A 23,181-nucleotide genomic window follows, 5' to 3' on the forward strand; every position below is an offset into this window, starting at 1 on the left:
GTCGGATCTGGGCGGAACGGCCACTCCCTTGAGAGTCCCCGGTGACCTCTGCAGACGATGGCACTTGTGGCTGTGTGCTCAGCTGCGTGCAGTCAGTCCCCGCCCACCGAGAGCCCTGCGATGCAAAAGTAGAACTCCATCGGGCTTTGTTGACTGTCATCTTAATAGAGGCCGATCACCAGGACTTTTCTTCTTCTCTACCGTGGGATGTGTTTGAACCACCAACCCTTAGCTTCAGCAGTTGAACACATGCCATTGTTCCACTTAGGGACCTTGTGTAGCATATAGAATTATTTTAATAAATGACTCAAACAAACACCCTCGAACTCTCTGCTCTTAAGTGAGTTCTGACCCATAGTGACCCTATAGGACAGCATAGAACTGTCCCTGTGAGTGTCTGAGAGTGTGAGTCTCTATGGGAGTAGAAAGTCTTAGCTTTCTCCCTCTGAGGGGCTGGTGGTTTTGAACTGCCAACCTTCACCTTTGGCAGCCCCAATGTTGGTTCTCACATGAGGACTTGGAGATAAGAAGCAATTCTCTGGTAGATTGTTTGTTTCTTTAAATATTCCTTTTGTTGTTGTTGAGAAAGCAAACCCCAGTCCAACAGGTGCGATTTAGGGACATTAGCTTCATCAAGGTGTACGCTTCTCACCCTTCTTTTCTTGGCACAAAGGCACGGTCCCTCAAGGGACCCATCTCGTGTTCCATGTCATTGTCCATGTGCCCCCCTACAGATGGCTTACGAAAGAGCACATTGCTCAAGGCAGCCCCTTTTGTACTAGTGAAGCTAAACGATGGTTCCATTGTAAGAAGACTCGAGGAGAGATTTTTGGTTTCACGTTAAAGATGATCTCGGGGCAATAGTTTCCAGGGCTCACCCATCCTCTCTGGCGCCAGGACATCTAGACTCCATGAGCATTTTAAATTCTGTTCTGTCATTTCCCCCTTTTGATCAGGATTCTTCTATGGAATCTTTGATCAAAATGTTCAGTCGTGGCTGTCAGGCACACCGTTCAGTTCTTTGGGTCCCAAGCAAAAGGGGGTGTTGATCGTGAAAATAACCGGCCTTCCTTTCCATCACCTTCTGGGAGTCCCCCCACCCTCCCAGCCCCTTCTGCGTAGAGACCCGACGTGCCTGGGATGGCTGCTTCCTGGCGTTGAAGATCCCAGGCCCTGTGCAGTCAGCAAGCAGGTAGGAAAGAAGCACCCAGTACGTTCTGTTGCTGATTCAATGGCACATTCCGTGAAACCGTGGGCCAAAGCAGGCCTGTGCTATTTCAAACCACACAGCATTAACTAGCTGGTGCTTAAGGCGACCACCCAGCTGCCTCGTCCCTTGATTTCAGATTCATTTCCAGTTACGTCAGCAGCAATGGACCTGCCCCAGTCACTCTTTCCAGAGTCCTCTCACACCCTGCACCTCACATCCCTTGAGAAGAGCTGACTTGTTAGAATCAATCCATTTCCCAACCGAGAGAACCGAGCTTCCCGAGAGATCTGCTGTGGGCAGGGCAGGCTCCTCCAGTTGTGTGCGACCCAGTGCTACTAGGGACCAGGCTCAGAATCGGTACTGGCAGATAACGGCGCCCACACTGGGGGGAAATGATCTGTTCCTTCTCTGATCTCCTGAGAAGGAACTGGTCTTGAGCAAGGCGGCCGGGGTTTCATAATCCCTGGGAGTCCAGGAATGGGCGGTAGTGTGTGTTGCACAAGGGCCTGTGTTTGGTTCCAACTCCTGTCCTCCTTTCTTCCTCTAAGGCTGATGGGCAGCCCCCCCACACCTCACCCAAGCCCCAATGTGCGGGGCTCAGGTGGCTTCCTGGGAGGGCCTCTGTGACAGCCTGGTGACACCCCAGTCCTGGCCAGCCTCTTCTCTGTCTTCCTTGGCCCTGCTCTGCTGGGGTGTGAAGGAGTCATCCTTCCTGGTGTCAGCACAGTGGGTCCTGGGGTGGAGCTCCCGGCCACGCCCTCCTGTGAAGGTATAAAGTGTGAAGGAAGTATGCACTTGGCTGCGGAGCCTCCCTGATCTCACCATGAAGTCCCAGAGCCTCTTCCCGCTGGCAGTGCTGCTGGCTCTCGCAGCTCTGCTTCCTTGGACCGTGGAAGGTGCTGAAAAGAGTGAGTTGGCAGCACCCTAGCCCATTCTGAGGGGGCCAGACGTGGGATCTCCTGGTGGCATGGGGGTGGCGCTTCTCCAGGTTTGAGATCTCGCTGAAGGTGGGATTCCTGTCCACCTGGGCACCCAGGTCTCTGAGGGCTTCTGAGCAGCTGGGGGGAAAGGCTTCTTTAACTCAGCTGCTCTGTGTTCATGCTCTTTTCTCTCTCCCCTCCCCTCCTTTTCTTGCGTTCACCCTCCCTTCTCCCCTCTCTTTCTCTGTGCTCTGTCTTACAGTCTTACTTGTCCACATCTCTATAGCCACCAGCCTTTGACACTTTTTGGTTTTCCACTTTCTTTTGAATTCTTTAGCCTCTTAAAAAATATATATATAATCTTTCCCCCACTTCTACCTCTGCCTTTCAACCTCTATTTTGTGGGTACCTTGATCGTTGCTTGCTTTTGTCTCCATTGGCACCTAGCCTTCCTCTACCTTTGGGGATCCTTGCCTTTCCCTGGGGCGGGAGCCTGGGCTGGGGAGCCCCTGCCTGTTCTCCTGGCCCTGTGATTTGACTACACCTGGACATGTCAGACATACCTCAAGGCGGCCAGACAGGTGGTTCCCTTTGGACTTTGTGGACAGAGCAGCATCAGATTTCTCCCAGTTCTCACCTGACTTCTTGGCCTTCTTTTGCAGTGCCTGAGAAAGCTGGGCGCTGCCCTCCTAAACCGCAGGTCATGTGCTTTAGATATGAGGAACCCCAGTGCCAGAGTGACTGGCAGTGTCCAGAGAAGCGGAAATGTTGCCACGGTGCTTGTGGCATCAAATGCCTGGATCCTGTGGACCTCTTTGCATCAGGTGAGGAGGTGGGAGAGCTGGGTGAGAGGCGAGATCTTGAGGCCATTGCATCTAGGATTCAGGGACTGAGTTATGGGGTCCTGCCAGACCGCCGGCTTTCTAGGAGCTTTTAAACCAAGAGTGCCAGCCAGCCAGGGGGTCATACTGTCTAAGTGGAGATTCCCGACCTTAGCCCATAAGCTAGGTAGTCAGTGGGAGGTCAGTCTGTCCATTGGTTACCTGCTGAGTCATGTGGGCAGGCCATTGGCAGGCATTCGTTCCAGCACTGGGAGCTGGAGTGTACTGACACCGGCCGAGGAGGGCTTGATGTCAGAGGGAAGTCAAATTTCCCCATCCTTAGGAAGGTGGTGGGAGAGGTGGGAGTGGGGAGGGTGAGTCTCTGGGTTCAGGGTCGGGCAGGGGCAGGGGGTGACGTCTAGGGGAGAAGACCTCTGACTTTCAGCTCTGCTCTCTACAGATAAGAAGCCTGGGAAGTGTCCGGTGGTCAACGGCCAGTGTATGATGCTCAATCCTCCCAATTACTGCCACAAGGATGGCCAGTGCCAGGGAAACTTAAAGTGCTGTTTGGGCATGTGCGGGAAAGTCTGCATGAGCCCTGTGTAGGGTAAGCCAGAGAAGCTCACCCTGTCTCCTCCCAATCCCCACCCACTCCCACCCCACCCCCCACCCCCTGCCCGCCAGCCTTCTGGAAGGCCCCGCAGCCAGGCAGGGAGAGGCAGAGTCACACCCCCAGCAGAGCCTCTGCCTGAGCCCTGCCCTTAGCAGTTCCAGTGATCCAGGTCCTGGGCAAGGATTTCCAGATTTCCAGTGCATCATCTCTCTGAGGGAGGGCCTTGGGTCTCAGTGCACTGATCTAGAAAATGGACATAAGGAAAGGCTTCCTAAAGCACTGGGTCCAGGAAGTATTCACTGTGAAACTTATTTCCCACATGTCTCAGCTTACAGTTCAAGGGCTCCATGGCATCCGAGGAGACTCTGGCTCAAAGTCCTGACTTGATAGCTGGGAAAGCCAGGGGCACCAGTCAGGGAGGCTAAGACTTCACTGTAGTATGGACCTCAGTTAATTATAATGCTGGCTCATCACTTAGAACAATCGTGCCGCAGGAATGCACGATGTTGCCAAGAAGAGAAAAGTGTGTGCAGAGGGAAAGCTGTACTTTCTGCAAGGACCCGGGGTGTTTGTGCAAATGGTTTGTGCTTAACGGCTAACTAAGCTAAAGGTTGGTAGTTCAAATCCATCCAGTGGTGTCGGGCAGGCAGGGCTGGCAATCTGCTTCTGTAAAGATTACAAGCAGGAGCACCTGGTGAGCAGCTCTGGACTCCCTGGAACAGACTAGCTCCTTTCCAACCCCTCTTGGCTTTTTGAATATTTGAATGGGCTCCACAGCGATTGAGTTTAGGTTTGGGTTTGTCTATAAACCTGAAACTGCCCTTACCCAAAAAAATAAGCTATTAACAATTGAAATAAAATCTGAGCAGCCCTACCCCTTAAAAAACAAACAGAAAACAAACCCACAGTGAGATGGGAACACATGAGATTTGAACGCAGCCACCTGACACCATGACTCTTTCAATGATACCACACATTGCTCTTTTCTGTCTCTCGCGGTTCCTTCCAATCTTAAACGTACTGCCACCGAGCCCGTTCTGACTCATATGGGCTGGGGTAGAACTGCCCCTGTGGGTTTCCAAGACTGTAACTCAATGGGAGTAGAAAACCTCGTCTTGGTCCTGTGGGGTGGTTGGTGGTTTTGAACTACTGAACTTAGAGTTAGCACCCCAATGCCTAAAGACTCCTAGGGTTCCTCTAAGGAGGTGGGATGTGGAGAGGACATGGCTGGTTCCTCAACTGACACTGTTGGGATTTTCTCTCACAGCGTGAGGTCTGCTGTGCAGTCCCCTTCCTGCCCACTGCGTGACTCACTGGAGCACTTCCCACGAAGAGCCAGTTCTCAAAGCCTCTTGGGGGAACTTCCAGGAAATGCCTGCTCCCCTGTGAATGAATAAACGAGTGTGTTTTCTTCTGCACATCCTGTGTCGGTGGTTCCTTGGGGGCCAGAGCAGGGTGGAAAGCGATGAGGGAACGCGTGGATGTGAAGCCGCTCTGAGGTGCTAGTTGGGAGGCCAACGGGCTGGACAAACGTCTATTTGCACCATGGAGCTGAAGGTAATGGCTAAGTTTGGCCAGGAGAACTCACCTCCCTGGAGAAAACCCACTCCCTCACCTGGTTCTGAGCACCAATGGCCAGGCAGCGGGTGAGGGCTGAGGAGCATAGTGATTGGGTCACAGCGAATTCTCCAAGGTGAATGGAGTTTCTTTATCTCCCAAGACACCACTTTCATCCAACTTTGAATAAGAAGACAGCCATTCCAGGGTGTAACAATCAGTCATTATCCACCTGAAGCAATGGGGGGTGGGGTGGGCGGGGAGGGTCATTCCGAATAAAACAGAAAACCCAACTCACTGCCATCAATTCTGACTTATAATGACCCATAAGACAGAATAGAACCACCCTGTGCATGGGTTCTCACACTGTGAATCTATGAAGCCTCCTCTTTCTTCTGCGCAGCCCTGGTGGCTTGCAGCCCTGACCTGGTGGTTGGCAGCCCAAATTGTAAGGCAAGGATGGTGACTGCCTCCAGGAATAGCTCTCTCTTTTGCTCTGAGACTGGAAGCGCGGAATGGTGCCTGACAGCCATGACTGAACATTTTGATCAAAGAGTGTAGAAGAATCCTGATCAGAAAGGGGTTGGGGTGGGGTGGGATGCAGAATTTAAAATTCTTTTAAAAAAATCATTTTATTGGGGACTCATACAATTCTTATCACAATCCATATATCCATTGTGCCAGGCACATTTGTTGCCATCATTATTCTCAAAACATTTGCTTTCTATTTGAGCCCTTAATATCAGCTCCTCATTTCCCCCCCCTCCCTCCCACTCCCCTCTCCCTCCTGAACCATTGATAGCTTATAAATTATTATTTTGTCCTATCTTACACTGTCCAACGTCTCCCTTCACTCTCTTTGCTGTTGTCCATCCCCCAGGGAGAGGGTTATATGTAGATCCTTGTAATCAGTTCCCCCTTTCTACCCCACCCTCCCTCCACCCTCCCGGTATTGCCACTCTCACCACTGGTGCTGAAGGGGTCATCTGTCCTGGATTCCCTGTGTTTCCAGTTCCTATCTGTGCCAGTGTACATGCTCTAGTCTAGCCAGATTTGTAAGGTAGATTTGGAATCATGATAGTGGGGGGTGGGGGTGGGGAGGGAGTATTTAAGAACTAGAGGAAAGTTAAATCTGGTATTCCAGGATGCAAATGCACCGTGCTCTCATGGAGAAGGGAACCAGTGGAGGGGCCTGAGGGCTAGGCTTCCATACCAGCTATATGGACAACTGCCCCCTCCCCTAGAAAAATCTACCTCAGAGGACAGCACTGAAGCTGCAGCTCAGGGAGAGGGACATGTCTGATCAGAGCACATGGGAGCAAATGAATGGGGAGGAAGAGAGAGTGGAGCGCATCCTGGCCCACCAGGCATGGAGGACAATATCCCCGCTCCAAACAGCCAATGCACAGAGTGGACCATATAGCAGATCCCACTATGAGACACGATGTCCCTCGAAGACCCATGGCCCTACGGGGGACAACACTGGAGACTCAGTGACAGAATTGGCTCAGACTGACCCCGCAACACTGAGAATTAAACATTTTTATGGAATCCAAACTTTATGGAGTCATAGAGGTTGGGTAACACCCCCAAACAATTTCCCTAAGATTATCTTTCAACCTTAAATATATCCCTCCAAGTCTTCTTAACACCAAACAATAGTTTTTCCAACTACCCAAAAATGTCTGCCTTGTGCACTGTGTTCTTTCAACTTCTAGTTCCCTGGGATCAAAGTGACTTGAAATATGAGATAGAAAACGTGGGGCTGGTGAGTGTAAGTTAATGGGGAGCAAGAGCTTAGCAAAGGATGCTGAGGCTGGTGGCCCCACTCGAAACCTGAGATCCTTGTTATGGACTTGTCCTTGCAAAAATGGTTGACTTGGTGTACATTCTGATGTGTATATTCTGAACAGCAATAAAATGAAATAAATGATTGTTAGTCTGGGTTGACTAGAAGAATAAATCCAGAGACATTCGTGTGTGTGTAAGAGAGAGTTTTGTATCAGAGAGCAATTATATATTGAGAACACATCCTAGCCCAGTCCAGATCAAGTCCATAAATCCAATATTAGCCCATATGTCCTAAACTAGTCTATAAATTCCTCTTAGACTCACACAACACAAGCAATGATACTGAATGCAGGAAGATCACAGGCCAGTGGGTGGAAAGTCCTGTGTATCCAATGGTGGTGGGCCCATCTCTAGGGCTCCAGCTACCATCAGCGTGGCTCCATGTGTCTTGTCAACAGGAAGGTGAAGCAGAGAGAGAGAGAGAGAGAGAATGAATCCTGCCTTCAGGGAGGAAGAGAGGAAGTTCCTATGATCCTCATGAGAAGGCCATGCCCACAAAGGCACCAGACTGTGACCTGATTGACAGGCTAGGCTAGACCCTTATACTCTTAACATCCTCGAGTGGACACAAAATGATGTAACTACCACAATGATTAAAATCGAAAAGAATCCTGCCATGATGGGTCACATCCAAGACATGCTGCTGGCACAAACCACAGCAAATGGTGTCATTTTTGACTCCTGGGAGCAGGAGGAATAACAAAAGTGTAGCTACTAGAGCCAGCGGGCAGGATGGGGTGGCAGGGGGAGGGAGCTCTCTCCACTCTAGAGGAAACAGAAAACTTCATTGGATAATGATTTTTAAGAGAGAGAGAGAAAGAAAATTTGAAATTCAATCCTTTCATGGAAAAGTCACTGACTGGTCTAAAAAATTCTTTACTTGCTTAACCAATCTTTCTTTCTTTCTTTTTTTTTTTTTTTTAGCTTCACAAAGAGTTATTTATTGGTTCCCAGTGCAAGTGGTCAACCAATAGGATGTGTGGAGCGACCATTTCCGAGAAAAAGAAGAAACAGGGAGAGCCTTTTTGCTCGTGATGTGAGTGGGGTAGCTCTCCCCCAAGTTGGCCCCCAGCCATCCTCACAAGTCTTGTCATCCACACCCTTGTGGAATCTCCCCACCACCCCCACACCCCACATCGTTCCAGGATTGATTTGTGTGCCCAATAGACTATTGCACAAGTGATGGTCATGTTTGTCTGAGACAAAGTGATAGACTGCAGCTTCCATTTGGGGAGCCATTGCCCTGGGGGGAAGTCTGTGGTCGCCCCCTCATGGAGACACTCACATTACAAGGAACTGAAGGTTCCAGCCACCAAGCTGTGAAGTGCTGAGCTTTGGGAGCACACACATCCCTGACACTGGGAGTGGATTTTTCAGAGAGGGTCAAGTCTTGAAAAGACTGCCGTCCCAACAGATAGTTCACTACAACCTCACGAGAGACGCCGGGCCTGAACCATCTTGTTAAGATGTTCCTGGGGTCTTGACCCCCAAACTCTTGAGTTAGTATTTATGGTTTTAAGCTGGTAAGTTTTGAGATAATTTTGACACTATTACCATATTTGGCCAGTAGAAGAAAAGGTAGTTATGGAGCAATGTTTTCTTCTCTTGACATATTTGTGATCCTCCTAAATAAAGATTGAAATCAGAATATGCTAGGATTTTAAAGGTTTTAATATTGTTCCACCTTGATGTGCTATAACAATTGCAAATAGGAATGAAAAGATGGGAATTAATCTAAAAAAGGCACTTTACTGGTACTAAACCTGGATTTAAGGCAGCTGTGAAATTCTTTATCTATGACACCAAAAAAGAATTTAATGTTAAATATCCAAGTAATTTAGAAACATACCATCATTTCAACTGTTGGAATGCTTTAAACAAAGGTAATATTAATTCTTTATAAAAGTAAGGACAGAAGGAAAGAGGTGTTAACTAACCCAGGGACAAGGAAACAATGAATGATTCAAAACCAATGGCTAGGAGGGGGTGGGAGGACTGGTAGGGAGTGATCAAGGGCAATGTAACCTAGAGAAATTACTGAAACACAAATGAAGGCTGAACATGGTAGTGGGACAAGAGGAAAGCAAAAGAAAATAGAGGAAAGAAGTAGGAGGCAAAAGGCATACTTAGAGGCCTAAATAGAGGTTTGTACATATGTAAATATATTTATATATGATGATAGGGGAAATAGATATATGTGCATATATTTACAGGTTTAGTAGTAGGGTAGCACATGGACATTGGGCCTCTACTCACGTAACTTCCTCAATGCAAGAACACTTTGCTCAACTAAACAGACATTCCATGATACCCACTTTTCCAACATGATAGCTGAAGATAAAGCAGTACATAAGCAAATGTGGTGAAGGAAGCTGATGGTGACCAGCTATCAAAAGATATAGTCTCTGGGATCTTAAAGGCTTGAAGGTAAACAAATGGCCATCTAGCTGAGAAGCAACAAAGCCCACAGGGAAGAAGCACACCAGCCTTTTGTGATCACAAGGTGTTGAAGGGATCAGGTAGCAGACACCAAAGAACAAAAATCATCATTGTGTGATCACCTTCCCCATATAAATGCTGAAGACAAATGTGTGCATAAGTAAGTGTGGTGAAGAAGGCTGATGGTGCCTGGCTATCAAGAGATATAGCATCTGGGGTCATAAAGGCTTGAAGGTAAACAAGTGACCATCTAGCCAAGAAGCAACAAAGCCCACATGGAAGAAGTACACCAGCCTGTGTGATCATGAAGGGTCTAAGGGACCAGGTATCAAGTACCAAAGAAGAAGAAAAATCATATCATCGTGAATGAGGGGGAGTGTGAGATGGGAACTCAATGCCCATCTGTAGACAACTGGACATCCCTTGCAGAGGGGTAGTGAGGAGGAGATGAATCACTCAGGGTGCAGTGTAGCATGGATGAAACACACAACTTTCCTTTAGTTCTTAAATGTTTCCTCCTCTCACTCCACTATCATGATCCCAAGTCTACCTTCCAAACCTGGTTAGACCAGAGGATATACAGTGGTGCAGACAGGAACTGGAAACACAGGGGACCCAGGACAGATGAACCCCTCAGGACCAGTGGTGAACGTGGTGACACTGGGAGGGTAGAGCGAAGGGAGGGTAGAAAAGGAGAACCGATTACAAGGATCTACATATAACCTTCTCCCTGGGGGATGGACAACAGAAAAGTGGATGAAGGGAGACATCGGACATTGTAAGATATGACAAAATAATAATAATTTATAAATTATCAAGGGTTCATGATGGAGGGGGTAGTGGGGAGAGAGGGAAAAAAGAAAGTGATGGCAACATACGTACAAATGTTTGATACAATTTATGTATGTCTTATTATAAGAGCTATAAGAGTCCCCAATAAAATGATTAATAATTTTTTTAAGTAAGTACAGAAATCAAAAGATGACAACAAAAATAATGTGGGGGAACCTATGTGAAATTCTGTAGTAGACTTTACATAAAGCTGAATTTCCAACCATATTGTTACTAAAGTTGGAAACAGTATATGATTACCACTATTCTTCAACAGTATATGAAATCTTCTGAACAACCTAACAAAACTAGGTTAAGGAATAAGCTGTACATGATTGGACTGGAAAGAAAGAAACAGAATTGCAAATTGCCTTTATTTCTGCAGTTTAACCAATTATAATTTACAATTTCTGCAATTTAAACAATTTAAGACAATAAAATGGACGAAGTAGGAGTCATTAAAGTTCATTTAAGCTAATATCCCGTATATAATGGGTTCCCCCCTTCTACCCCATCCCCCTCCACCATCCCAGTATCCCACTCTTAGCACTGGTCCTGAAGGGATCATATGTCCTGGATTCCCTGTTTTTCCAGTTCCTATCTCTACTAGTGTACATGCTCTAGTCTAGCCAGATTTGTAAGGTAGAATTGGGATCATGATGCGGGGTGGGGTGTAAGCAGCATTTAGGAACTAGAGGAAAGCTGTGTTTCATCATTGCTACATACACTGCATCCTGACTGGCTCATCCCCTCCCTGCAGCCCTTCTGTAAAAGGATGTCCAGTTGCCTAAAGATGGGTCTTGGGTCCCCAATCTGTACTACCCCTCATTCACAATGATATGATTTTTTTGTTCTTTGATGCCTGATACCTGATCCCTTCAGCACCTCGTGATCACACGGGCTGGTGTGCTTCTACCATGTGGGTTTTGTTGCTTCTGAGCTAGATGGCCACTTTTTTACCATCAAGCCTTTAAGACCCCAGGTGCTATATTTTTTGATGGCTGGGCACCATCAGCTATCTTCACCACATTTGCTCATGTACCCATTTGTCTTCAGTGTATTGGGAAGGTGAGCACACAATGGTATGATTTTTTGTTCTTCAGTGCCCAATAACTTATCCCTTCAGCACCTTGTGATCACACAGGCTGGTGTGCTTCTTTCATGTGGACTTTGTTGCTTCTGAGTTAGATGGCCCCTTGTTTACCTTGAACAAACAGTTCTTACATCATGGCCCTGTTCAACTCGCCCTCAGGAATGGAATGCAAAACATATGGGTGCTAGAGCAAAATGTGGTGAAGAATTTAGATGGTGTCCAGCTATCAGGTAAAATAGTGTCCAGGGTCTTAAAGGCTTGTCACCAAACAAGCAACCATTTAAGGGAGATTTTAACTAAGTCCACATGGAAGACGCATCCCATCATTAATCACTGAAGGGTTGAAATTCATATAATCTGCAGTCGAAGGAGGGACCAGTATCAGAGCCTGAAGTGTGAGAATCTGGTGTGCGGAAGGCGATGGATGTCAGTGGGAGCCCAAGAACCATGAGCAGAAGGACATTGAAGAAATGAGCCTCCTGAGAACTCCCTGAGTGGTCAGTAAACAGAGAGCTCGGGAGAGAGGAGCACAGAGACCAAAGGCATAACTCTGAACTGAACAGTTAAAAGTTGTCAATAGCAACCCCACCCCCACCCTATGACGCATGCTGGACCTGATCTGGTTTCCAGATTTTTCTGTATTTTTGATTTGTATTGTCTAGTAGAGTGTGTCTCAGAGGTGTTATGTGAATAGAGGTCACCCACTTGAAGCTGTGTCATATGCTTTTCTGTTTTTCAGTATATGAACCCAAGGATTGGTGAACCTATAGGGACAGCAAGTAGAATAAGAGGCTCGACGAAGGGGATTCAGTGGTGGAGGTGGGGTAAAAGGGAGACAATGTCAAGGAGTCCATGTAGAAAAAGAATGGTTGGAAGCGGTTGCAGTGGCAATTGCACAGTCTACTTGAGGTGATTGAGATCTGGAATGATATGCCATATGTATTAAATCCCAACTAATAAAACAAATAGCAAAAGGGAAAAAATAGACATTTCTCTTCTAAATTTACTAGCTAGTTTCCTGTAACGAATGTTCCTTTATCTCTCCTTCAATCCCCATGTGTGTGTTTTCAGTCTGTGTATTGCTCATGGATCGCATAATTGCATTTATTTATTATGGTACAATCTGTGAGAATCACTACTCTTTTGGATTCTCAGTTCTCTATATTTGGCCATTGGGGATTCAATCAACTCCTGCGGTCTTCTGATTCTAGCCCCTTGCTGCCACGCTCACTTCTTACTTTGATGGCCCCAGCCTGGGAATTGGTTATTTCTTTAAGGAAATTTGGGCCCTTTCGGTGGGGATAAATATTGAGGAAGATTATCTGGTGGTCAGTGTGCTCAGTGATACCATTTCTAGTTCCTTCCATTGTATAAAAAACATATTTAATTAAACCCATGCTCACACATGCTGGTTTCTATTTTAAAAAGATAGATTAGAAATGTATTTTATACTTTTCTTCCTGCTTTATGTTATATGTACATAAAATAACCTCATAATTATAGTATCTGTGTTATTGCTAATAATAGATCTAGTAAAGTTTTATATTTTACTTGTATTTAAGATATATCCTCCAGTGGGTCAGTAGTTCGAACCTACCAGCTTTTCTTTGGGAGAAAGATGAGGCTTCCTGCTTCCATAGAAAAGCAAAAAGACAGGATTGATGAGTCTATAGAGATAACAAGTAAAATAAGGGTTCTTAGGGGGGGGCACAAAGGGATAGGGTTGAAGGGGAGCTGATATCAAGGAGTTCAAGAAGAAAGAGAATGTTTTGAAACTTCCTGTGGTAGGACACTATTTTCTGTGATTGAACTATGGAATGACATGATATCTGTATTACATATACAGATAAAAAGGTTTTGGAAAAAAAAGATTTATGGCATCTGAACCCTATGGGGACAGTTCTACTCTGTTCTATAAGGTTGGCATGCGTTAGCATTAGTTCAATGGTCATGAGATTGGCACACACACATATATATGTATACATCTTCTCACTGTGAACAACAAATAAGAAACCCAAATTAAAATCAGTTGTCATCCAATCAATTCTGACATATAGTGACTCCGTGTGTCACAGAATAGAATTTCTCCACTGGATCTTCTCGACTGTAATTTTTCGGGAAACAGTTCACCAAGGAAGACCAATTCCACAGTTCTTCCATGGAGCTGCTGGCTGGATTAGAACTACCAACCTTTAGGTTAGCAGCCAATCACAAGCTGCTTGCACCACCGTGCTCCTTTTGTCTGATGGCTATGATATCAATTAGGATCATTTAATGTTACTGTTTAGGGTTTGCTTTATTTAATTGTATTTAAATTTTAAACAAAGCCTTCATGTAGTTCAAAAATTTAAATGACATAATGATAATTATACTCACAGAAGTTTGGTCCCATTCCCATGCTCACAATTTTCTTTCTTTTAACAATTTCATAAGAACTTCATCCACATGTCATATAACTCAATACCCACTTCATTTACACCCACCTCATATAGGTAACAATTTTATTAGCTTCTGGTTTACCCTTCTTAGAGTTTGCTTATTTTTTGGACAGTTTTATTTGGATATAATTCACATATCATGCAATTGAAGAGTAGTACATCTTGATGTGATAGAGCTAATGAATTGCATGGTGTGTGAGTTGTATGCCAATACAACTGTTGAAAAAAAGAAAGATTATTTTTTAAAAGTTTTACAATCATTAATAAAGTCAATATTAGAGCATTTTTTATTTCTTGTACTCATTGTTATTAGCTCCCCATCTCCCCCCACCCTCCGCTGCCACATTCTGCAGGAAACCATTAATCTAGTTACTGTCTCCATAGATTTGTCCCTCGTGGATTTCATATACTGGAAAACATACAAAAGTCCAACTCAAAGAAACAACAGAGCTAACACCAATATAGCCTTCTTATCAATAATGGTTGCACAACAGAGTATGATCAATGGCACTGAATTATACATGTTGAAGTTGTTGAATTGGAGAATGTTTTGTTGTGTATATTTTTGCCACAATTAAAAAATTCCACTAATAATTAGTACAAGGAAGAAGAAAATGTTCTAAAATTGATTGTGGTAGTGATTGTAAAACTATTCTGGATACAATTAATTGAACATGGAGTTGTGTGATATAGGGAAGAAATTCCAATAAACTAAAAAACATAACGTCCTTCTTATATTTTCCTTAAAAAATTCTAATTTGCATTTGTCTTTGATGTGGAGAGAGGCTTAACTATGCGCTTTGGTTTCACCCAACAAGCTGACTGGCAGTCACCCTGTTTCAGCTCAAGAGCTTGCTCGGTTTTAAAAATGGTGTCATGATATTCTATTGTGTGGCCGTCTGACAGTATCGCAATCCACTCTTGGCCTTCAGAGAGGAACGTCTTGTGCTGTTACAAATGAAGCCACAAATTATGGTAACATTATTGCACAAGCGCATCTTCAAGTGCATTCCCAGAAGTGAGACCTCTGATTCAAAGGGTGAAGGCCTATATGATTTTACTAAATTTTGCTAAATTCCCATCCCCAAGGATTGCCCCATTTCGGATTCCTACCTTACTTCATAACTTTCCCAGTAGAGTATGTTGTCAAGCTTTTGGATTCTTGCCAGTCTGATAAGTAGAAAGTATTTTCCAATAAGCATTTCTCTGAATGTATAAACTAGTTTTCTTTATCCCACCCCCTTAATTTAAAGACCATTAGCTTTTTCTTCCTGTGAATTTTCCAATCCTGCTGTTTTACTCATATTTCTTTGGGGCTTTGAGCATTTTTCGTCTTAATTTTAGTTAGTTCTGTATAAGTAAGGGGGATTTGCTTCAGACATTTCGCCAACTCTTCTTGTCTTTTGATGTTAATGATCATTTCTTTTTAAAGACGTGCCATGCATTCCGAGCATGATGGTTTTCCGAATCCGATGAGTTACAAAGTTCAAATTTTCCCTGTGGCTTAAGATGCTTCATTTATCACATGTTATGTTTGCTTTGTGCTTGAGCGTATTTCTAGACTTTCTATGTTGTTCCTGTGGTTTGTCTAGTCACACATCAATGCCACACTGATCTAATTATCGAGGTGCTGCTGTCAGTGTTTCGTACTGTGGTGGCTTGCACGTTGTGGTGCTGGAGCCTCCATCACTGGTAGTTCAAGCACAAGTCGGGCCTCCTATGGTGGATAGGTTGCAGTGGAGCTTCAGATGAAGACAGACTAGAAGGGGGATTGGGTGATCTACTTCTGATAGAAGTGAACATCTTCTGGGACAGATGGGTCCCTTGGCCTGGAAGGTACTCAAACTGCCACTGGGGAAGAGCTGCCTGCTCGAGGCAGAGTAGACCGGAAGGACTTGGGTGGGGCAGCACTTCTGTGGCCTTCATTTGCTGGTGGGGCATGACTCAAAATGAGAAGAAGAGGAGCTGAAAGCATCCATGCATAATTGGAACACGGGAAGTACCGAGATCAATATCAGCACACAACGATCAATATCATTTTCACTAGTGTGCTGAAATGGACTGGTCAAGCCAGTTTGAATCAAACAAATTCCTGGTTGCTATGCTGGGAATGACAATTGGAAGTGGAAGGGCATCACATATACTGTCAAAAAGAGCATCTCACGGTCTATCATGCAATGTAATGCTATCAGGGATAGAATAATGTCCATGTCCCTAGAAGGAAGACCAGTTAATATGACTGCTATTCAAGAGGGGGCTTTCTACTCCCAGCAAGAGCTACAGTGTCAGAAACTCACAGGGGTAGTTCTACTTGACCTACAGTGTCACTATGAGTCAGGATCAATGGCAGTGAGTATTTTTGGTATTTAAATTAACACACCAATCTCAAATGCCAAAGATGAAGAAATTGAAGAGTGTGACCCACTTCTCCAGTAAGAATCTGATAGAATATACAGTCGAGATGCATAAATAATTACTGGTGATTCTAATGTGAAAGTTGGGAACAAAGAAGGATCAGCGACTAGACAATATGGCCTTGGTGTTGACAATGATGCTGGAAATGATAGGATAGAATTTTGCAAGACCAAGGTGGCATTCATTATAAATATCTTTTAAAAAATTATTTTATTGTGTTGTCATCATCGTTTCCAAAACATTTTCTACTTGAGCCCTTGGTAATAGCTCCTCAGCTCCTCTTTTTTCCTCTCCTTCCCCCACCCTCCTGACCCTCCCACCTTCTTGTATCCTGATCCCGACAACACCTCATGATCACACAGGCTGGTGTGCTTCTTCCAGCCTGCTGGATGGCTGCTTGTTTGACTTCACGCCTTTAAGACCCCAGATGCTATATCTTTTGATAACCAGGCACCATCTGGTCTCTTCACCACATTGGCTTATGCACACATTTTGTCTTCAGCGATTGTGTCTGGAAGGTATCAAAGTATGCCAGGTTATTAGAACAAAGTGTTCTTGTGTTAAGGGAGGCCTTGAGTAGAAGTTTCAAAGTCCGTCTGTGTAAATATCTTTTTCCAACACATAAATGGCGACTGTATACATGGGCCCCACTAGAAGGGATACACAGTAATCAAATGACCTACAGGCAATGGAAAAGCTCAGTACCATCAGTTAGAATAGGACCAGGTGCCAATTATGCAACAGACCAATTATTCGTATGCAACTTCAAGTTAAAGCTAAAGAAAACTAAGACAAGTCCACAGAGTGGAAGTCTGACCTTAAGCACATCTTATCCTAACTTGGAGACCACCATAAGAATCAACTTGGTGCCAAAAAAACATCAACTTGTTTCACTGAACACTAATGACCAAAGGCCAGATGAGTTTGATATGAATGATATCATATAAGAAGAAAGCTAAAGGTAATTTAAAGGACAAGAAAAAAGAAGAGACAAAAAAAGACATCATATGTACACTGGTGCATATGAGAGCTGGAGGCACAGGGAATCCAGGGTGGATGATACCTTCAGGACTAGGGGTGTGAGGGGCGATACTGGGAGGGTAGAAGGAGAGTGGGTTGGAAAGAGGGAACTGATTGCAAGGATCTACATGTGACCTCCTCCCTGGGGGATGGATAACAGAAAAGGGGGTGAAGGGAGACATTGGACAGGGAAAGATATGACAAAATAATAATTTGTAAATTATCAAGGGTTCATGAGGGAGGGTAGCCAGGAGGGAGGGGAAAAAAAGATGACCTGATGCCAAGGGCTTAAGTGGAGAGCAAATGCTTTGAAAATGATGATGGCAAAGAATGTACAAATGTGCTTTACACAATTGATGCATGTGTGGATTTTGATAAGAGTTGTATGAGCCCCTAATAAAACGTTTAAAAATATATATATAATACGAAAAAACAAACAAAAATAGACATCATAAAAGACTCTGAAATGTGCTCTTAAATGAAAGTGCCTACAGGCAATGGAGGAGATGATGAAGTAAAAGAGCAGATCCGAGAAGACAGAGTAAAGTATTATACAGAAATGTGCAAAGACCTGGAATTAGAAAACCCAAAGGAAGAACACTCTTAGTTTTTCTCAAGCTGAAAGAAATGAAGAAAAAAATTAAACCTTAGGATGCCATATTGGAGGATTCTATGGGCAACAGAAAGAATGCGGATCAACGTACCAAGGAAAGTTAGAAAGAACACACAGAGTAACTGCTCCCAAAAATTGGTCAGAGTAAAAGGGAGATCATGTCAAGGGGTCCATGTAGGAAAAGCATGTGGTAGCAACTGTACATTCTACTTGACATGATTGAACTATGGAATGATATACCCATGTATTAAATCCCAACTAATAAAAAGGGTAAAAGAATAGTTAAAATATCTAGGAATAATAAATCTATAGAGAAGAGATCATAGACTGAGAAACAACAATATTTTAGGAAAAAGTACAAGAAGCACCTTCTAATCAGACTTGAGAAGAAGTCATAGCCACCTGGATTGTATCTCTTCTTTTTATCCGCCCCCCCCCCCAGTCCTGTGTTATCAGAACACATAATAATGCTGGTACAATTACGTCTAAGAGTATTTGTTGAATAAAACAAAGTATTGCTTCTGAAAATTAAAAAAAATAAAAGAATTGGTCATCATTCATAGTGTAGACACCAGGAAATACCATTTTGATCAGAAAATGAATTAATGCGCTTACTTCCCTCTACATCCTATAGCCTGTGGCTCATAGTCTGCTTATTTTAATTTGCATTCCATGAGCGCTCATGAGAAATCAGCAATGATATCCTTCATTCCACATCCTTTTCTAAATCTGACTTGAATTCCTAGCAGATCCCTCCCTGATGATGTCCTGCTACAACAATTTTTAATTACCTACAGCAAAAGTATTAAGACATTATCTCCTGAATGGCTGAATATTGACAACAGTGAACACCACCACCACCACGCCAACAGAATGAGTCTCGTGGTGTCATCCACACAGTAAGTCTTACATGTGAGTTCATCGCTGCAGCCACTGGGATGATTCATCTGTTGAAGGGCCTTCCTTTTTCTCTCTAACCCCCACCCAACCCACTTTATCAAGTATGATGTCCTCCTCCAGGGATTGATCTCTCCTGATAACAGGTCCAAAGGACATGAGATGAAGTCTTGCCTCTGAGGAGCATTCTGGTTGTACACCTTCCATGCCGGATGCTTGTTCTTTCCATGCAGCCCCACTCCGCCATCCTGTCTAGTACTCCAACATCAGCCAATCGCCCTCTAGGAAGTTTACTGCTTGAGTTCTTTCCTTACACGATTCCTGATCATGTTTTCATGCCATAGTCCAATAGTTTTATGTATTTGTTTGTGATTGGGTAGGTAGATGGAGATAGGTGTGACATTCAACATTCATGTATTTAGTTTTAGTACATTCGTTATAATCCCTACAGCACTTCCTCCTTGTCTAGCCCTTCTGAACTTTGTTCTTGCATAAATTCTGTCCCTTTGACCTCATAGTGTATTAGTCTAATGTGTACTTCCCGGTTATTGTTCCCTCCATTGAAAACTGAGCCACGGGCCTGAGATCAATTCCAGACCTGCTGGGTGACCAAGGCCTGTCTACGGGGTACTTACAGTATCTGACCAGGAAAAGCCTGATGTTTTTAGGATTCTGAGTTTTATTCCACAATTTTCTCTTACTCTACCCAGGATCTTCCAAAACAATCCCTTTTGTAGCAATAGTGGAGCCAGGCACGGCTTCAAACTTCTGGTCTGAGCCTTAGGACCGATGTTCACCTGGTCCAGTAGTCCATTGGACTAGTTGTTTCCACGTCTTTGATTTTCAACACTTGTTTCCTCTGGACACAGTGAGACCCATGTTTGTGTTAGATGGCTCCGCACAAACTTTTAAGACTGTGGATCACTATCTGTCGATTGTTAAGCCAATTGGTCTTCATTGGTCCTGAGCACCCAGCACAGGGACTCATCCCTTCAAGGTATTTGCTTCTGTTTAATTAGTTTTCATAACTCTGTTATGCTCTACCACATTTACCCATGTCTGCAGAAAAGGTAAATCTCCCTACACAAATATACAGCAAAGTACACTCTCTCCTTCCTGACATCGAACTCGTGTGTCTACCCACAGATCACCATTATTGGAGTGTGTATATAACTGTATCTACCTTTTGCCTAAACTGTAGTGCTGCTCTTCAGTCTGTTTCTCTGCCTCCATCATTCTTTTGGGCCAACTCCCCTTAATGTACACTGCCTACCCCGTTCCACAACTCGACTTCTCCATCTGGAAGTTCTGTAACTATGCTACACCCACCTTACGCTGTGCTAATGGTCTTAGCTACAAACTGTTAGTTCTGGTGCATTTTCAGTTTTGTAGGCTTACTTTACCTTGGATTGTTCTATGTCTATAGGTTGACCTCTGGGTGTTGTGATTGATATATGTTATCATCAAGTCATTGTCAGTTATCTGTCTGAAGAAGTTCCTGTAGGATTTCTTGTAAAGTTGCTCTGATTTGTACAAATTCCTTTGATCTTGTTTATCTGGAAATGTAGTAACTTTGCCATCAGACTCAAGGGAGAATTTTGCTGGACATTTCTTTTTCTTTCAGAGTTTTTAACATCTATTATTCCAATGCCTTCTTGCCTGCGGCGTGGTGTCAGCTGAGAAATCAGATGCTAAATCTTCCTAGTTTTCCTTCTTAGCTAACGTTTTGTTTTATCCCAACCTGTCATCAGGATCCATTCCTTGTCTTTGGCTCTAGAAGTCTGAATCTCGTGAGCATCCTGGTGATTTCTTTTGGTGTCTATTCATACAACTACCTAAATGCTTATTGTCTCCTCCTTCATATTAGGGAATTTCTCTTCTAAGAACTTTCTGGCCCGTTGGCTATCAATAATCCGACGGCCCAGTTTGTGGGGCTGTAGGATGTATTGGGGTTGCTGTCTCTCCTTCCTCCTCAGCCACCCTCGTGCCTGGCTCTGTCTGGATGGAAATCCACTTGTGGAAATTGAAGATGGTGGTACTGAGGCAGTCCATCTATCTGCCTTCTCTCACTGCTTTTGTTCAGCTTCTTTTCTCACTCCCCATTTGAGGTAGTTAGTTTATTGTGCCAACCTGGCTGATGAACACATGTGGAGTTAATTGAAGGGCAGAGGGATAAATGGCTCAGTGAGTCTCACTTTTCTCTTTCTCGGGTTTTTTGCTTTCTGATGGTCGGACCATGGTGCAGCTGCCTTAGCCAGTTCCCTGCTTCAGCTGGCAAGGCTCACTTCCTGCAAGACATACCTGAGGAGAAGCCACATGAACCTACCCTGATCCAGCCCTGGGTGCTGGAGCAGCCGTGTGGAGACCCCTGCCAGCGCTGAGATGCTTACACATTCATTGATTCGGCTTTTCTCTGCAGTCGGCATCATTGTGTGTGTTTTGTGAGATGGAGGAGGACTTTGTGGATTGGTGTTGGACATATGGGTTAATGTTGGACTTGTGGGCTTGTGCAGCACTGGGTTGGGATGTTTTCTTGATGCGCACTTACCCTTTATATAAAACTCTCTCTTACACACGAGTTCCTGTGGATTTGTTTCTCTAAAGTACCCAGACTAACACAGTATTCAACCCATGTTTCTCTCCATCCCCTGAAACTCAGGTTCCAAATATGATCACCCACCTGTTCTACTAGCTCTCTCCCACCTTTCTTTGTTGTTGGGTCTGGGGTGGTGTCTTTCTTGTCCGGCATCTGGTCTGTGTCTGCAGCTGGAGAACTCCTTCCTGGATGCTCTCTTCCCACCACCTCCAGGCTCCTCCTGAGGCGGTGGGCACCATGCTTTAAAGATTAGGTGGTTGTCAGCAGGTGCTGGGGCTCGAGTCCGACTCTTCAAATTGAGCCTGTATCAAAGACCGGGACTGTCTCATACAGTTTTCTAGGCTGTAATCTTGGCGACCGCAGATCACCAGCCTTTTGCTGCCCTCCCAGTTAGTTAGCAGCGCACAGCTTGACTACACCTGTGTTATCAGAGCTCCGCATTTGGTCTCTATTTTCCTGGTAAATGTTGCCTTTTGTATCTCAATGGTTGGTGATTCTAAGTGTGTGTGCACGGGTCTCTAGAGCGATTGCTCCCTCAGACACCCATGTGTTGTTTGGGTGAACACGAGGCCATGGGGAAGGAGTTCCTTTCCTGACCTGATGGGTTACCAGGAGTTAGTTTTTGGAGTTTCACCAGACTCTATGGTCAGTAGGCTTGGTGTTTATATAGTTGTGAGTTTTGTCCCACGGTTTTTGCCCATTCCATCCTGGACCTTCTAGCGCAGTGGTTCTCAACCTGTGGGTGGCGATCCCTTTGGGGGTGAATGACGCTTCCACAGGGGTCGCCTAACACCATTGGAAAACACATATTTCCGATGGTCTTAGGAACCAAGATACCGCTTCTCTCTCTCTGTCTCCAGGCGGGTCCCTCCACATAGAGCTACACCACATATGAGTACCAGCGGTGTGAGGGCTGTTACCCATGCTACAGCATGCTTTAAGACAAAATTTCATTGATTTGTCATTAGAAATAAAGATTTCACAAGCTATAATTAGATATTGTTTTGTGATTAATCACTATGCTTTAATGATGTTCAATTTGCAACAATGAAAATACATACGGCATATCAGATATTTACATGACGATTTGTAATAGCAGCAAAGTGACAGTGATGAAGTAGCAATGAAAATAATGTTATGGTTGGGGGGGGTGGATCGCCACCACATGATGAGCTGTATTCCAGGGTTGTGGCGTGAGATGAGGTCCACCCACATCACAGAATGGCTCCATTGACTGATCAGACCCTGTTTCACATTTGCTAGCTATTTTCTCAGAGCAGAATGATCAATGACCTCATAGTGAATGTCCCACTCCACACAGTGAATTTCTGTTTACCTTAGAAGAATGGTTATTTTGGACGAAAGACATTGATGTTTTAAAAAAGAAAAGTATGGGATGATAATTCTAATGATAAATGACTTTTAAATGGGTGTGCAATTTGCCAGAGTGGACCAAAAAGCCATTTTCTACGTGAATTACAATTTCTCAGACTGAAGAGATAATAAAAGGTGCCCGAGATATTGTTTAGGAAGGAAAATGACTCCAGGGGAAATAGATAGAACCGATAGAACCCATCAATGGGACACGCAATTATTTTTCAGGGTAAAGAGAATCAAGATTTTTTTTAGAACAAAATAATTTTATGACCATCAGTTTCATTTTGGAAAAATATTTCAAAGTATTTGACATTCAAAGACCTTTACGTACAATGTGAGTTATTTTTCCAGACTTCCAGAACATAAATATAGTTCCAGCATTTGCTGCTGATGACAACGGAGCCTTTACAAACTTGGAAATATGTTTAATAAATGTACAAAACTAGTAGTTGTTTTGACCACATGCAAATTTAAAAAAAATTGTATATAC

General features: G+C 44.3%; 1 protein-coding gene across 1 annotated transcript; it reads left to right on the forward strand.

Moving 5' to 3' along the window:
* The first annotated feature begins 1,869 nt into the window (after positions 1 to 1,869).
* Positions 1,870 to 4,982, forward strand: LOC142454546 (antileukoproteinase-like). The gene is made up of 4 exons (XM_075555821.1): positions 1,870 to 2,118; positions 2,793 to 2,954; positions 3,412 to 3,558; positions 4,832 to 4,982. Exons 1-3 carry the CDS (start codon positions 2,034 to 2,036, stop codon positions 3,555 to 3,557), a joined length of 393 nt encoding a protein of 130 aa, XP_075411936.1. The 5' UTR covers positions 1,870 to 2,033; the 3' UTR covers position 3,558; positions 4,832 to 4,982.
* Positions 4,983 to 23,181: the final 18,199 nt, after the last annotated feature.

Source organism: Tenrec ecaudatus, chromosome 8 (genome assembly GCF_050624435.1).
Source record: "Tenrec ecaudatus isolate mTenEca1 chromosome 8, mTenEca1.hap1, whole genome shotgun sequence".
Taxonomy (NCBI): domain Eukaryota; kingdom Metazoa; phylum Chordata; class Mammalia; order Afrosoricida; family Tenrecidae; genus Tenrec; species Tenrec ecaudatus.